A 17,677-nucleotide genomic window follows, 5' to 3' on the forward strand; every position below is an offset into this window, starting at 1 on the left:
GTGCACATGCTGCATTGGAAGGGCAGCTGGAACCATGAGTTAAGCTTAACTCAATTTTTTTTAAAGCATACAGGCTTTAAAAAGTCATATTTGAAAAAAATATATGAAACCCAGTTTTGCTTTGTCCTAGGAAGACATGGAAATGCAGCACAGACAAATGCATGGGCATACAGTACCTTTAGGAAGTCAGGCAGGAGTTTTCCTGCATCCTTGGAATGCAGTGCCTGGCATTGCACCAGCAGAGCCTGCCTGGGCTTTGATGCCAGGAGGGCAGCAATGAGCTGCACCTTGAAACCTGCACTTCTCTTTTTCCTCTTCTTCTGTATGTCACACAGCAAGGGCAGCAGAAAGAAAAACCCATTTACTTGTCTTAGTCTCCTGCCAGAGAGCTTCCTCTCCCAAATGCAGCTCCTGTCTTGATGAGACAGATAAGAGAGAACTTCTTGATAAGACAGATTCAGCAAGCCTGGAATGTTACCAATCAATATTTTTTCCTAGGATCTTCCACCTGATTTTTTATTTTTATTTTATGTTTTTTTCCAAGCATACATAGTCTGTTAGGTCCCCACTAGTTCTCTTTTGGTACAGGATATTTCTTTCTCTGGTGGATTTGCTGATGTGGAAGTTAATGGGTCTCATGAAGATATGGAAATCTTCTTTCTTGTGCAGATCCAGCTGCAGGGATCAAGACTCAAACCTCTTATGAGTTTTTAGAGCTTCCCTGACAGCAGCAGAGAGCAGGAACCGCCTGAGACTCTGTGATAATACTTCAGAGCAGTAAAAGAATGTAATCAGCTACTGAATTCTTGCCTCACTTTGACCATATCTCGTTATGCAGCAATTTCTGTAATAATGCCTTTAAATGTCAGCTTTTACATCTAAAGAGTGGTATTCCACATTAGCTTCATGTTCTTGAAAGAAATGGTTTAGCTCTTTTTCCTCTGGAATCAAGGCACTGGTGGTCACGCTGCTTGTGTGCACCCTGGTAACATCTCAACTCATTTCCAGCCAAGTCCAGACAGAGCTTAAAGAATCATTTTATACAGGTGACAGTAAAAGAGAGGAGAGACTGTACAAACACCTGAACTCAAGAGAGATGCTCTTTGAGTGTGCTTGCCTTAAACCCTAAAGAATTCCTACAAACAGACAGACGTTCATGTCTGTTTGTGCAGCTCCCCTTTTCCTCCCCTCTGTATGTCATTTGTGTCACTTGGAATGGTTAGAGGAGAGAAAAGCCTTGAAAGCACAAGTCCATGAGCAATTGGGCTTCAGCAATCCGGGCTTTAGTAATCTCCCTGCTCACAAATCTACTTGATTTATTCCCTAGAAAATAAAAGGAAAACCAAACCAGGAGTACAGACCAGCTCAGAGACCACAGCCTGGTGAGGAGGGAGGGAAAAGGCAGAAGGGCAGCTAGACATACACATGGCACAGTGGCACATCAACCTTCCCCTGCAAAGACACAGCAGGGATTGAGAGTCCGTCTTTTCCTTTAATTCTTGAGGGACTGATGCTTCACCTCCCCTTCTGCAGATCCAGTATTGTCTGTGGGCAGTTTTTAAGCAGACTGTGAGAATGTCATCAATCTAATGTTCATCTTCCTGCTAGCCCTTTGCCTTCATGTCTGCCTTCAGAAATGGTATTTGATTCAGTTATGGAGCTGCAGTGTGCTGCCCCATCCTGACAGTCCTGCTAAATCCTCTAGGTTTAGTTAGTTCAGCAATTTAATACCTAGAAGGATGTATGTTATTGAACTGAATTTAAAAGCAAAGTTGCCCAAGCTCTGGAGCATCAAGAAACGTGAGTTTTTTATTAAGTACATCAAACTATCTGTTTTTAGGTTGTCTGAGGAACAGATGAAACTGATTTCCCTAGGAGCACCTCAACCATTAGATACACATGCATGCAAAACCACCGCTTTTGTTCATAGTTGCAAATAATTTGCATTTCCCCTTCTTCCTGCAGGTGTCATGGCAAGGCAGAAGGTATGAGAGAACCTCTCATGTGTCCCTGGAGTGCTGCCAGCTTCTGAGACTCCGGGTTCTGCATCAGTGAAATGCCACCATGACAACTTCTGCCCCATGAAGACCCACAGCCTCTCCCCATGCAGCTTTTCACTCCCCTCCCCAGGACCTAAAGAGCCTCCCCAGAGACTTTGGACCCCTCAGCCTGTGCCTTGCCCTGGGCACCTGTGGGGGCAGGGGATGGTTCTGTGCATAGTGGTGGTGGTGAAAGGGTCAGACCTGTCATCCACTGTCCTGGAAGCCAAGTCTTTCAACCTGTTCTTAGGCCAGACTCCTCTAGAAATGACAGCTGAGTGTGGCCCAAGAACAGACTGCAGTGTTTAGCCCTTGAAGAAGTGTTAAAAACAGCAGTGCCTCAACTAAATTAAGGGTATAAATTAAGCAGTGGCTGTACCATCACAAGTGGAGGTGTGTTAAGTCCCTCTTCTCATTGCCTACTGATGACTTAGATTGGACCAGGTCCAAGACCCAGATTAGACAAATGTATTTTTACTCTCAATCGCTTAAAGCAAGGGAAATTGGTTACAGGGGAAAAAAGTAAAAGAAAAAGTATGTATTTTACTAAGCATATGGCTATATAAACAGTGTCTGGTTCCTACATGATGCTTATGTGCAATTAAGTTGAAGTGCATCAGTAGTCTTAAGTAGTCTTGTCACACATGCTGATGCATCCATCAACCTTTGGAGAACCAGGGCCCTGGTTTCTCTTGCTAAAGCAAAAGGAAGAGGTTTTCCAGAGTGCTCTACTGGACATATTTTCAGTTTATCCTGTAGTAAATCTCTGGGTTTGACTTCCATTGTCAGCTGCTTGTACTCGAGAGTCTGTGTCCAAGCTGCAGAACGTGTGGAATCATGTTACTTGGGCTTTAAAACTGGGACTGTGCAGTACTGTGTTTTCAAAATTCAGAGCTTTATTTCTTAAGTTTTGTAATAACACTGTATAATAATTTTGTACATAGCTGTCCATTTAAAATGATTTATGTTTGTTGAATCTATAGTGTGATATGTGCTGAAACATAAATCCAGTGGAAGAGCTGGGTACATTTCAGAACTGTTCATTTATATGGTAACTCACTGTGGCTAAACTAATGTACAGGCTAAAGCTTATTCTGCTCTGCTTAGTAGGACTTGTAATGTCCTTGTAATACGGAAAACTTAGAAGTGAAACCAAGAATTAAATCACTGGTTTGCTTTAACCAAGGCATCACTATGAGCATATTGAGAACTGGTCAACAGAAGCAGAGATGAGTTGAGAACAGACATGAGGGCAGGATCAGTGCAGGAGACACTGCAGAGTAACACAGCCCTGTTGCAACAGAAAACTCATTCCTGCTGGCAGAAGCAGGGATACCCCCAGCCCTCCCTGGAGAACCATGTCACCCAGGTTTGATTTGCAGGACTGTCTCTATCACATCTGCAGCTATCTCCCCTTTTTCCCCCCTCTTTTCCAGTCTCAGAGCATATCACCCAAGCACCATATTTTTACTCCTCAATCTAGCTCTGCTGGCTCTCAGATTAGTCTCCAAGCTGCAAAAACCTGAGTATTAAACACATTATTTCTGGCTCTGTGCAGCCCAGGCTAGCAGTGCACAGCCAGGCTCCTCCTCACCACCCCACTGTTTGATCAATAGGAACATCATCATTTGGAGATGCAGGAGTGGGGAACAAACAGGTTCTCTGGGTGTTACCTAGGGAACCTTTCCTGCTGATGCCCCACTGGCTGCTCACTTCAGATTCTACAGCATGTGTCCATTTCTCCATCTGGGTCTTTCAGCTTCCCTCATTTCCACCCAGAGGAGCAGCTCATTTCCACAGCCAGAGTTTTATTACTCTGTGTGCTTACCTTGGCCTTAAAAGAGAGAGCTTTTGGTATTATCTTTCCCCTGCTTTCAGGAGTTTACAAAGAAATGGGTTATTTTGAGCCACCAGAGGCTCTTTGTTCAATAGTCATCTGTAAATTATCTATTCAATCACATCCCAATCAGCAGCCTCAAGCACAACATTTATAATTTATTGCTCCAGAGCAGCTCTGCTTCCATTTGAAATAATCAGTGATTATTTCAGAAGAACAAAAGAAAAGAATCAGAGCAGGTCAAAGACTGAAATTCAACTGGGATGTGCAGTTTAGTTCCATTTATGAGCTTGAAATAAAGCTCATGACCCTGAAGATTTTTCAGTGGTTGCAAGACCAAATTAATTGCTGGAGAAAAGAATATAATGGCCAATTCAACAGAGCTGTGGTCTTTTAAGTCAACTGTGAGTACAGACCTCGAAATAGAATTCTTGTGGTGTATTACAGCAGCTGCACATGGAGTCTGGTGTGTAAACCAGGCTGTGACCACCACAAGCTTCTTGCTGCCAAATAAATGCATATTGTGTTATTAAGCATTGGTTATATGATAAAATGAAAGTATGAGAGAAATCAGCAGAAGTATTTTCCAAATATTTCACATCAAAAATCAGGTGTGTTTAATGAGATGGATTTTCAGGGTTAGTTTTTGGGGAGTTTTGGTTGGGTTGGTTTTTTTTTTTTTCCAATACTGAAAATATTTCAAAGTTTAGAATAAAAATAAATACCTGATGAGTTTCCTTTCTCTGATAGGGATGGGGAAGATCTGTAATTCATGAGAATTCATCCCTCAAAGTCCTATATTTTCCACATAGGATATAAAGCACCTAAGCATGATTGTCATATATGCAAATAACTGTCCTATATGCTTAGTAATAATTACCAATTGTTTTGCTCTTCTTCCAGTTCCCTCAGTACCATTGGGTGGATCCCATCCAGCCCCATGGATTTGTGAGTGCCTAAATGGCACAGCAGGTCACTGACCATTTCCTCCTGGATTGTGGGGGACCTATTCTGCTCTCTGTCCCTGTCTGCCAGCTCAGGGGGCTGGTTGCCCTGAGGATAACCAGTCTTACTGTTAAAGTCTGAGGCAAAGAAGGCAGCCTTTTCCTCATCTGTGGTGATAATGTTCCCCTCCACATCCCATAATGGATGGAGATTTTCCTTGTCCCTCGTTTGCTGGCAGTATATTTATAAAAACACTTTTTATCATCTTTAACAGCAGTGGCCAGATTGTATTCTAGCTGAACTTTTGCCTTCCTCATTTTCTCTCTACATGACATCTTCCCATCCCTGTATATGTTCAAGAAACTACTTGATGTAACACTTAGTGCCATGGTTTAGTTGGCACAGTGGTGTTTGGTCAGAGGTTGGACCTGATGATCTTGGAGGTCCCTCTCCAGTGTTAATGATTCTATGAAAAGAAGGAGAGATATAAATGGAGCTGTATCTAGTTCATGAGCACCACCACAGCTTTGCACTCTACTTGGAGCTTGGAGCTGAAATCTCAAAGCTATGCCAGGATCTCTTGGGCTGAGTGTATCATTTGGTCCTCTCCTACATTCCATACAGCCAAGGGGGCTGAGAAATATCTTCTGTTCCAGTTGGAAAGAGGCAGGATAAATTGAAATAAAAGAAAAATGCATAAGCCTATTTTAGGAAAATTAACCAGTTTCCCTTCCATCTAAATGTAAAGACTGGATCTAGGGCTTCATATTTTTGGTACACAGTGATCAAATGCAACATGCAAGCCTACCAATGCTGAACATCAGCCCTGTAGGAACCCTGGCTCATTCTGTCATGACATATGGCTGAACATGCTAGTCATGAGGTTGTGTCCCCATAATGTGTCTGAAAGCAAATACAGTCATGAACCAACTCCATCAGAAACCACATTTTGTTTGGTCACCTCACAATCAAAACTGGGCAGGACATGATAAACAGCTTTCCCATTACTAGAAGTGTGACTACAGAGGGTTAAAAATGGGGTAGTGATAGTGACAAGACCTCTCTAGATGTTTGCAGTTACTACACGGTGTCAATCTTGCAAAATAACTACATGATTTGCAGGATTTGCAGCAGAAATTAAGTCCACAGTAAAGAAAAATGTTTCCAATTCCTTAGTACAGAGCAGGAACTAGACCTTAAATACCAGGGGAGAATTTGATCACTTCAAGTTAATCAACATATTCAGTCAGCTCTGTGAGTAACTCACCCCTTCACCCATGCTATGCTAGCCCTTAATTCACATTAGGAACTCTCTAATGCTCCCTTTGCTGCAGCATAAACAACTCCTGCAAGAGCTGTGTGTGACAATCCACACGGAGACAGGTGTCTGTAGGAATTAGCAGGAGCCCTGTGCTTCTCTAATGGAGATTTTAGGCAGGCTCAGCTTGCATTACTCAAAGTCAGAAGACAAGAATCACCCTGTGGCAGTCAGCTCCTATCAAGTCAGTTTAGATACACTCCCAAGCCTGTCAAAGTAGGTTTTTTCTAAGATCAGCAGTCTTTGCTGATGACACCTACATTATTATGTTTATGGTTGGTTTGCCCTGCTCAGGGAATGCAGAACCTGATGTGTTTGTCTGGTACTTATGTGGCTTCATACAGCATAATCTGCTGTAAGTTTAGTCATGAATTAGTGACAATTAATGACCAAATCCATCAGTCAGAGTAGATGAAGAAAGAGGAGAAGCAGAATCAGCACAGGCAAGAAGGGGAACAGGTCTGTGAAATCTGGTCCTGTAATCCTTTGAAACCCACAACTTGATTTTGTAATCTAAATGAAACCTCAGTAGCACACAATTCCCAGGACTCATCCTTTGAGACCACAGGTTTTTTTATACACTTTTCCATGTTTTGTACCTCCGTTTGTTCAGAATTTCACAGCTCAGTTAGACAAAACCAGAGCAGCGATGATGATCCTCTGAAAGGGAGCTTGGACAAAACCATTTCCAGGGTGTTCTCCAACCAGTGTTTTCATGACTGTCTCTTCAGCAAGAAGCAGATACAAGAGAAGTAGAAAAGGTAGGAGTAATAAGAGTCCAGAAAACCTTTCAGGTCTGTGTGTTAATCTTTGATGAACCAGTGTTATACACAGAAGGATATGCCCCAGGGGTAGGGACTGCATTCACCATACCAACAGTCTACAAACCCACCCTGAATCACAGACAAGTGGTTTGTTTTTCTAAAACACCTCCTGAATTGGAGAGAGAGCATAGGGAGTGCAACACAAGAAGGAAGTTTTCTCCCTCTAAGTATTTTCAACTCTACTTTTCTAGAGGTCTAGAGGACAGAGAAGAGACTCTGATCTCCACAAGGCATGTTCTGTGACAACACTCAGCAGCCTGCAGAGGTCTGGGTGCAAAGCATAGCACAACTGCATGTAGATTAAATGAGAGCCAACACAGCAATCTCTTCCAACCATGACCTACCTCAAACCTAGCAAACATCCAAAGAATAAACTATTATGTCCTTTCATTAATCCCTTTAGCTATACAAGGCCCAATTGAAGTAACTGTTGACATTTCTTTCAATTTTGAAGACTTCATCCCTGTTCTCTTCAAATTCCTCTGCTGATCCTACAACACATCTTCTCCCAGCCTCCAGCTTCTCAGAGTCTGTCCCCATACTCTACAGACACCTTTCCATAGTTCCTTGGACTGCCTCATTACTGCTGCAGGGTCCAGAGACCAGCAAAATGGTCTTAGCAGCAGTAGCTCCTAACATCTGCCACCCACAGCTGCTGCTGCTGCTGGCCCAGGCTCCTTCTGCAGCACATCCCAAGGTTCCTGCCTTACCACCAGCTGCCAAAAAGTGGAGCCAGTTCCCTTAGAGGAGTTTTTCATTAACTCCATCCCTAGGGCAGAGTCCACGGCCTTTAAGCACACAGACTTCACAGCCACATTCCTGCCAGCAGCAGGGGCAGTTACAGAGAGAAAAGTGAACGCTTTCACTTTGTTTCCAACTTTTTCCAACTGCTTCCAGTTTCCAGCAGCTTTCAGCTTTTTGATAAGAGCAAATGGAGGCACAGCAGTAGCAGGATCTTAATGAGAGGTGGACTGCAAAGACTCAAGAGGGTTTTGACAGACAGAGCACTGAAATGAAATGCCAGCAACTTGGACTGCTGAGATTACTCATTTTTTGCCACTGGCTCCCTAAGAGGCTGCAGGCAAGCAGAGAACCTGTGCCTCACTTTCCCCATCTCCAAAACGGGGGTAATGGCTTCATTTGAAATACTTTGACAAACATTGATGAAAAATACCACAACAGAAATATTGTTAGCAATAAGGAAAAGAAAATTCCCTTTTTCTCTTTACTGTTTGCAGCCATACTAGAATCAAAACAAAAGGAGGAGGGGAACCTGCAAGGAATCACTATTCCCCAAAGGCCTCTCTGACTCTAGGTTGCAGAAAAAGTTGAAACCCCTGAGGAATTTATCTGAAAGGAAAAGAGTGAATATTACAGTGAGCAGATTGCTTGTGCAAGAAAGGATTAAGATTTCTGTTTTCTCCTGCTTCTTATTTTTATCCTTGTAAGAATCATAATCACCACAAATAAATTACACAAGTTGCAAAGTCAACAGTGAGGAATATTACACCAGGAGTATCTTAATGCAAGTCAGTGCCTGAATCCAAAGCAGAGCAAGTGGAGCCCATTGGGAACTAATGAACAACAGCTTTATTCCAGTTAGGGAGCAGCTGTCTGCATAAACAAGTGACTAACCCTGGCCCCAGTTGGGTTGTACCTCCTGCTGCTCAACTCCAGCCATTTGGTAAGAATACATCTTCATATCCTCAAAACTATCTTACACTGCAGGTGTTAATTCTGTGCTTACACTTTCAATGTTACCTTGAATGTGTGTGGGGTATGGTTTTTAAACAGCTTCCCCCTCAAGAGAAACCTTTTAGGTATTTATAGCACACAAGGGGAAATATCAGGTCTTCTGAAACATTCATTGAAAAAACCCTGTTTATAGTGTAATAGTGACCAATGAATGAAATTCCCATTGCAAAGAAAACCAAGTTTTACAGAACAAGGTAGCCCCATATCACTCCATCAGCAGCACAAGCAGTGAAAAATTTGGAGTGTTTACATGATCCAAATTACAGAGGTAAGTTTTTGGTTTTTTTTTTTTTTTAATCTGACATAAAATTCTAAACCCCATGTTGTCAAAATACAGCTTCTCTTTCAAGGCTAATGAGATGTGTGCCTATTCTTAGCATGTCAGTAGTCAGATAAAAAAGTGGAAATGAAAGCTTGTATTGTTGTGGTCCTCAAGCATCATCAGCTTTCCCCATAAAACAAAAGGTGGAGTAGCAGAGCACTAAAAACAGCTTCACAGTTAATTGCAAGGTAACTGATTCAACTGATCATCAGAACTGGGCTGATGATCTCTGTCCCCTGCCCTGCCTAAGTGGTGCCAGTGCAAGTGCTTGTCTGGCTGTACTGAGATGTGTGTTTATTTATGTATGTATTCACCAGGGAGGGGAGGCTGCACTTTCTAAGGGGAAATTTCACACAGCAATTTCTTTTTAATATATACCCACAAGCTCATTTGAACATTATCAGCAATGTAAGTTACAGCTGCCTTGAAGTTAAACCAAAGCTTTAATCTTTTTAAAAGCATGGGTTTCTAAACCCATGTCTCTAAAGTATAATCTTTGGAGATACATTATTATAAGCCTATTTATCATTCAAAGCATATTAGCTATTTCTTGTAGAGTGCTACTTGTTAGTAGGATTTTTAAAAATAAGAATTTTCTTTACACAAACCCTGTAGCAATTTAGATGAGCACTCTGATTAAAAGAAAAAGAGCTTCCTAATTAATAGTCTTGCTGATTCTCCCTATAGCTTAATTAAAATAAACAAGCAGCAGAATTTTAACATGAGCATTTCTAATAAGATTTTTTTTTTTTTATCAGCTCATTTTACTCCTAATACTTCTAGCAAAAAGTGGCTCATTTCTCATTAGGCTTTTTCATAGGGCTGAATCCTTCACTTGTCCTGTTAGGGTAATTACAGACATATGTACAAGTTCACCACAAAGATTGTGAAGTCCTAAAGGGGATACATTAAGTTGTTTATTTAAATTAAATGTAAGCCTGCTTTACCTTTGGGGAAACTGCTTATTTGTGCAAAATGAAATATGGAAACCAGCAACAAATTAATTCAAGTAAACTGCAAATGTGGTTAATATTAATTCTCTATTATAGGCCTTTGACTTAGCTATTTTAACTGGTGCCATTTAGTATGTAAATCAAATGGTATTTACTGGCTGATTTAACATTTAATGTTTCTAATGTAAGCCATTCTTACTAAATTAGGACTGAAAAAAGATATCAAAATTTTATTGTTTTCTTTTGCCTTAGATGCATTGGTTCATAATTTTACTGGGGCTGTAGGAGCTGGGGACTGTCATCACTATGAGCTGCTAGCTTTCAAAGATAAACTGTTCCAAATTATAGGAGATGCTTTACAGGTATACTATGGACTAGAGATGCATCAATTGCAGGTTTTAATGCAGGTCCCTTAATGAGTTTTTTCTGTGTTAGTAACTGCCCCAAATTGCTGTGTCAGGAGGAAAATGGTTCCTAAGTATTATGATACATCATAATATATCATCATTCATAAGTATTAACCTAGCTCTTTGAGAACATAAATGTGGTATATGTACCAAAAAAATCTCTTGTGCTGCACTGGAAATGAAAGTCCCCACCTAGTTAAAAGTGCTGATGCTATTAATGTGTGGTTTGCTCAGGAATGGGATGATGGGGAGCTTTGTTTCTGCCTAGATACAGTCCCTAAAAATGCTGCACCTACTGTGTCATTTCTGCAGCACTGATAGTTTGCTCACTGCTCCCCTTTTAGCATGTGCTGCTCCTGCCATTTTTGATGGTCATTGCTGGAGAGGTTATAAAGAGAGAAATCACACAGCAGCTCCAGCTACTGAGATTAAGTGTCCCAGGACCCTGCTCACCCACAAGAAATGCAATTGTTTGCAAAGGTTTGCTCAGTCAAGCAAACAAAGCAAAGTCCTGAGCCAGCAAATGCTCTACTAACTTTGGTAGGACTGTCTCCATGTTTAAAACTGGACATACATACAAGATAGGGACTTCTGCAGTCTTTTGCAAAAAGCTCTGAGAGAAACAGTATAGTCTCAAGACAAATATAAAGATTTTCCCTAGATTAAAATTTAGTTTAAGAGCAAAATAGGAAAGATAATCTTATTTACTGAAATGTTTATAAGTCATTTCCATGTGTAGTCACATGTACCTAAGCAGCTCACCCTGAATCCTCCTCCTCAGCTGTAGCTTGTTTACTTTATTAGGCTATTTTGAGAGTTTCTCTTTAAATCCCCTGCACCCTTCTGCACTCAAGGTAAATTGTGGCAACATGGTTCTTCAGATTTGACTGTGTCCCTGCTGTTTGAGATGTCCCCTCTATAGAGCAGCTGTAGTAAGTTCTCCAGCAGGCGTCCCTTCACCCCTTCCTTCACCCCACCAAACAGCTGGCAACAGGGGAAAAAACAACCAGGTAAGGGTTTACTATGCTCATAGCATTTGCTCAGTTTTTATGTATTATAACAAGAATGCAGAAGGATCAAGAGAAGTCAAAAATGAGCCTTATGGCCAGAAGGATGCCTTGCTCCCCAGTTGCCAAGGTGAAACTGCTACAAACTGTCACTTGTAAAGCAGTCACAAATATTCCTGTTGGTTACCTTAATGTGAAGGCCACTGTTATTTTTGTGTCTCTGTATGAATTACAAGTAGAGAGCAGTCATGAGGAACTTTGCTAATCCATGCACCTCCTTGTTGTCTTGTAGAGCAGGAAAATGGGACCGGGGCAACCCATGGAGAGCCTGCTATCAAGCATGCACTGCTCAAATCACCCCAAACCAGTGCCTAGAAGATCTGTTCCAAAGGTGAACAAATGCACTCAAGTTAACATGGACTTGGAAAAGGAGAGCCACAGTGCAAACCTGAGCCTTTCTAGGAAGTCAGAGCGTTGTCCAGGGAGAACATCACCTTCCCAGAAAGACCAATCCTCTTCCTCCCAAGAACAGTCTGTCATGCCAGCTCTGCTACCACAGCTGCCCCCACCTCCACCCCTACCTCCTGGGTGCAAGGTGCCTCTTCCCCCTGCTTCCATGCCTGGCATAAATGCCCCATCACTCCCATCTCCTCAGCCATGCAGCAATCCTGGGTGCAGCCATCCTTCATGTGGCTGTGGGGAGCAGCCCCACGCCAGGAAGACACCAAGGCTGAGGATGAAGGTGCTTCACTGGCAGAAGCTCCCCGGTGACGTGGTGAGACGTACGTGCTTGTTTGTAGCACTGGGCTGATGGGTTCATGCACTTTGCAGCCAGAGAAAAGCACTGATGCTGGGGGAATAAACCTTCACTCATAAGTCAGGTCACACATGTGGTCCCATTGCTTGCTCTCAATCATAATCACAAAATGAATATGGAAAGGCAGTCCTCTGCCAATTACTGGAGGAAATAGTAGTTTGGGAGAAGCTCTGGGCTGAGGCTCTGGGGCTGCTGAAGTTACCTTCTCTTAACCTCTCAAACTCAGATATTTGATAAAGGGGTGTTGTGAATCTGCACTGATTAAGGTTTGCAAAATGTTCTGAGTGTGTGGAGTGGAAAGATCCTTTGAATGGTCATGTTCTGTGGTTCTTCTAAATGAAGTGCTGGCACATCACCAGTGAGTGAACTCGCAGCTGACGGCTTTACTTTGCTTTTTATGTTCTTGCACAGCCAAAAGATCTGAGGCTGAAAACTCTTGTCAGTTGGGCTGGGGAACGAGTACCCTCAGGGTAGCTCCAAACTTCATTACAGGCATGTAATTTGTGTGGTGTTTCACACACAAAATAACCCTAAGGTTTGTGGTTAGCGTGTGCCAAAGGGGCTTGAAGGTCTTGTTTGACTTCCAGCAAAGAGGCTGGAAACACATCTCCAGTTTTGCTGCAGTTTTTAATATTGAGTTCACACCACACAGATCCCAGTTGTTCTTCCTTGCTTATCTCCAGGACAAGGGGTCATAAGGGGCAAGAACTTGCTGCTATGATAAAATATATAAACACAGATGTAAAAAAACCTGAGCCATGGATCATTTTCTTGTGCAGAGACACAAACTGAGATTCATCCCCAATGCATTCAGGGCCACTGTTGCAATCTCTCCTAAAGCAAAAGGAGGTGAGATCCTGTCTTAAAGGCTCCCGTGCTGAACAAGATCATGTTTGGAAGTTCTATTTGGTTTTTGAATAGGTTCCAATGATTCTGGGAGTCTTTATCTCTTGCAAAAAGAGGTGTTTACCTAATTGGATGCAGCATCCCCTGTTTTGGTGCCACAATCTTCCAGTGTGTAGCTGGTCAGCAATAGCAAAAACAATTTGGAGCAGCCCATTAAGTTCATCTGCTGCCTTCAGCTCAGTGAACTGAATGTGGCAGTAATCTTCCAGGTTTAATTAGGCTTCAAACCTTTGGGATGCTCTCTGTGGGAGCTGTCACTCTTAAATAATTCACATTAGTCCAGGGCTAATGAGCATCATATTTCATTCATCCTCAAAAGAGTTTTCCCTTTTACAAATCACACTACCTTCAAACTGCTCCTCAACCTCTGTGGTCCATCTTGAGCTTTTATTCTCCTCCAGAAAGCCACTCCATATGGGCTGTGATGCCAAGCAGCAGCAAAGAGCTTGTGGAACCTGACTATGCAAGCTTGGAGCTTCTTTTCTCTGTCCCATCAACGATCCCTACAGAGAAAACAGCACCAAAAATGAAGAAAACAAAAGAGGTACTTGGACTGCCCACTTTTTGTAAAAATGGCAAATTTCTTGGAAGTGAAAAGCTTATTCATTCTTTATTGTTGTCAATCATTTATAACAACAAAGTTTGAAATATTATGAGATCCACTGTCTGAGGTTGCCTTAAAAAAAAAAAAACGCAGAGGAGGTTTAGAATGAAACAAGCTGAAGTAACTCTGAGGGATAGGTCTTCATCTGAGGAAGGGAAGACATGGGAATTTCAATATTAATTCTTATGAACTGGAATAAGCAAATCAAATTCCTTCTCTCTGCCTTTGCCTCTTTCTAAAATAGATCTAATAGCCTCTATTGTTGTCATTGGGATTTGATCAATGAAGGTTATTGCTTATATTATTACCAAAAAAGGATAAATCTCGACCAATAAACAAACAAAAACTCTAGAAAACCTGTCAAATCCAAAGTAAATGTATTTCTAGCTGACTGGTTTTTTTCCTTTTTCCAGATCACATTCATAGGTCCAAAGAAAAGCCTCCTTCTGAGTATATTTCTGAAGCAATTTAAGTGGTAAGATTTGGAGAATAACATCTGAATGACTGATTTGATGTGTCTATGTGTTTATTCAGATATTAAATGAAATTAATTTAGCAGAAATCCTTTTTAAGTACTGTCTTTCTTTAACAAGAAGTCAACCCTTTTTCCTTTTTTTTAAATACTGATAGGTGACAGTCTCTTTTCCGACAATTAATATAATTTTTCAAACTGGTATTAAATCTAGAGTGGACTACAGATTCCTAAAGAAACAATATTCATAAATAACAGTACAGTTACATAGAAACATGTTTTTCTTTGGTATTATTGTCATAAATATCAAATTCTGGCAGGAAGTGTTAGTGAAGATTGTTGAATGGAAGTTTCAAGTCACTTCATTGCTTTTAAAGAGGCTTTTCCAGGGGTTCAGATTCAAAATCATACACAGTTTTTATGTGCAGTTTTTCTATAAATAGGAAACAGTTTGAATAATTAAACAAATGGAAATTTACCAAGTCACAGCCCTCATGGAGGGGTGGGAGAGGAAAGGAATTTGTATTAGTTTTTGGGAAAATATCTTTACTCTAAAGATTCCCTGAAACTATGGCAGGATGATGATGGATGTTCTGCTCTCTCTGCCCTTTGTGTCATGGCCCATGTTAAAAGGATTTCAAGAAGAAACTCAGCTAAGAAATCCCCTGTCATTAAGAATAAATCAGAATCAGTCAGAGGGATGTTTTTAATTATTATTATTCTTTTTCCATGACAAACTTCTTCTCAGTGGGGGCGAATGGTGCATAGCCTAATGCAGATGCTATTTCCTCTTCCTGTATGGTTCCCTGGGCAGTGGTTGAGCTCTCCTGGGAGCAGCTGGGCTCAAAGAGCTGAGTCCCACTGCACTTGTGAGGGGTGAGGCTGCTCTGGAGCTGGGTGCTGCCCCTGTTAGCACTGGTGGCCAAGGCAGCCCAGCTCTCCAGAGCCCAAACCACAGCAATCTGGAAGCATTTCAAACACATGTTGCCTGCCAAAGTTTCAGGAAAGGATTTGAGTTAAGACCTTCTGTGAGCTATTGGTTTTATCCTTGTCTTTGTTGCAAATGGTGGAGGAATTCAAATGTAAATACCTTCTCAGTGATACTGGACACCCACAGTAAAAGGAGAGCTTTGGGGTTTGTTGTGTAAATATGAGCAAAGGCCAAAAAGCACAACTAAATTATAAGGAATAATGCTTTAGGTTTAAAAGAAACACATTTTCATACCTCCACTGTACTCTTGAGGACTAAGATCCTAATTGTAATGGCAGGCAAGTATAGTATGAATTACTTTAGTTGCTCCTGGAGTGCCAGCAGGGAGATTGAGGTCTTTTTTGCCACGTTACTCCCCCAGTGCTCCACATCATTTCTCTCCTTCTTGCAGCTCCAATGAAGAGATTGCTGCCATGATTCAGAAAGGGGATAGATCCAAGCTGGATGCTGAGATACTGAGACAGCTACTTAAACTGCTGCCTGAAGACCAGGAGGTATCTATTAACGTGTCATTCTGCTGGAGTTCAGTGTGTTGGGTGCTCAGCTTGAAATACTTGCACTGCTAAAGCAAGAAGCTATGGCTGGATCCCACATCCTCCTGCTGCATCTAGGTCAATGAAATTCCAAGGCAGAGTGGGGGGAAGTCCATCCCAGCAATAGTCTGGCCTCTCCACACAAAGGCTGAGCAAGAACATGTTGGGAGACTCAACGCAAGTGTAGACAAAGTACTGCTCTCTATCTTGTTATTTTAATTAAGTGCATGAAGCACAGTAGGATTTGTGGACATAGGTGAAAAGAGAGCCTTTCAGAGCAAGTTTCAAAAAGAAGGAAGGGAAAGGACCCATCTTTTTGAAGGGTTCCTGGGTGTCTTTGCATTATAGCTTCCTGAATCTCTGCCTATAGGTCAGGAATTCATCCTAGGAGATGCTGTACAAAGGCAAACAACCTTCCAGTCAAAACAAAACCTACATGTTTGCCCTTGCAAACCAGTTCATATGTAGAATTTATTGTTCATCTGCTTTATTCCCATTGCCTGTGCATACAGCAAGTTCAGAAAAGCCAGTTTCATGCCTATAAAAAGAAAATGGCACCAGAAATGTTTGTTGGTTATTTTCCCTGTTAAAACAAATTGTGTGGTTCTTTTGCTCTTTTATTCTCTGCTAGATATATAGCCTGAAATCTTGCAAAAAAGAAAAATCACAGCTGGCAAATGCAGATCAGTTTTATCTCCATCTTTTGGAAGTTCCCAGGTAAGCAAAATCTTCCTTATCTCTTTCCATGAGTGTGCTTCTTACATGACTTGTCCATAAAAATTAAGGCCCCTGTTTCTTGTGCTGGAGGGATGCTCCTGACATCCAGTCTTCAGGATAAATCATCTGACTGCTATTTGTAGACCTTGTATGAGAATTTTTTTTCCTCTCCAAAGGCCAGAGAGACTTTCAGACACCTTTGGCAAACTACAGTTAAAATAACCTTGGTATGAAAAAAACCCTTGACTGTTGAACAGCTATTCCTGTGTGGTGTGAAGCTGCAGACTGAGTCCTGTCACCAGGCTGCTGATTCACTCCACCCCTGGGCTAGATCCCAGTTCACCCACTGGAGAGCCCACAAATCCAAGAGTGAATCACAGCAGTGCCTGTGCTTTCACCACCTCCCCAGTTTTTACCAAGTCAAATGAGGTGCACACAGAGAACTCTTTCTGCTGCCCACAAAAAGATGGTGGTATATCATAATTAATAGCAGTAGCCCTCCATAAATATGAACAGTTGCCATGCCACAACCAGAGACACTTTTTTGAAAATGTGGTGGTGAAAATGGGGCTTTTCATTTTCTCAAACTTCTAGCTAGATTTAAAAACACTTTAGAAAATGTTTTCCTTCCACAATATTAATCTGTGATGAAGCCTAAATGTCATTAAAGGACATCACTGCCAAAATATTTCAAATTTGTTTGTGAAGTTAAAAAGAACTAAAATCCTGGCTAGCCTTGCCCAGGAATTGTAAAAAATTATGGCCTCATTATGTAAGGTAGTCACTGCCAGATGTCAGTCCAGCATTGCTTTCTGAAAGAGGAGGTGATAATAGTTTCTAGGACATCTTTGGAAATATCTGTGTTTGATTTATTTATAATCCAGTTCTCATGTCAGAGCATTAAGGAGACCATAAGAATGTTGGTACTGTGCTTTGCCTAAAATGGATGATGCTCTTACTGAACATAAGTCAATTAATCAGGCCTGTGGGGTTTGTTTTTCGTGGTGTTTGTTGTGGTTTTTTCCACTGATCTCTTTTTAGCTACCAGTTGAGGATTGAATGTATGCTGATTTGTGAGGAAACAAAAATTCTGCTGGAGTGTCTGTGGCCAAAAGCACAAGCCATCAGGACAGCCTGTGAAAGTAAGTACATCAGTGCTGCACCAGGGCCTGGGTTCAGCCACTTTCTTCTACTTGATTAGCATCAGTGGTAGCCTGTGCTATAATCTAA

General features: G+C 41.6%; 1 protein-coding gene across 3 annotated transcripts in view; it reads left to right on the forward strand.

Moving 5' to 3' along the window:
• The window catches only part of INF2 (inverted formin 2), a 42,049-nt gene extending 37,600 nt beyond the window's left edge, over positions 1 to 4,449 (forward strand). For all 3 annotated transcript variants that reach the window (XM_059850445.1, XM_059850446.1, XM_059850447.1), the window contains one exon: positions 1,966 to 4,449. Coding sequence is in view for 1 of the 3 variants with exons in the window: in XM_059850447.1 (XP_059706430.1) it covers positions 1,966 to 1,991 (26 nt within the window). In the remaining 2 variants the exon portion in view is untranslated. The remainder of the gene's footprint in view (positions 1 to 1,965) is intronic.
• The last annotated feature ends 13,228 nt before the right edge of the window (positions 4,450 to 17,677 follow it).

This window comes from Haemorhous mexicanus, chromosome 6, assembly GCF_027477595.1.
Source record: "Haemorhous mexicanus isolate bHaeMex1 chromosome 6, bHaeMex1.pri, whole genome shotgun sequence".
NCBI lineage: Eukaryota > Metazoa > Chordata > Aves > Passeriformes > Fringillidae > Haemorhous > Haemorhous mexicanus.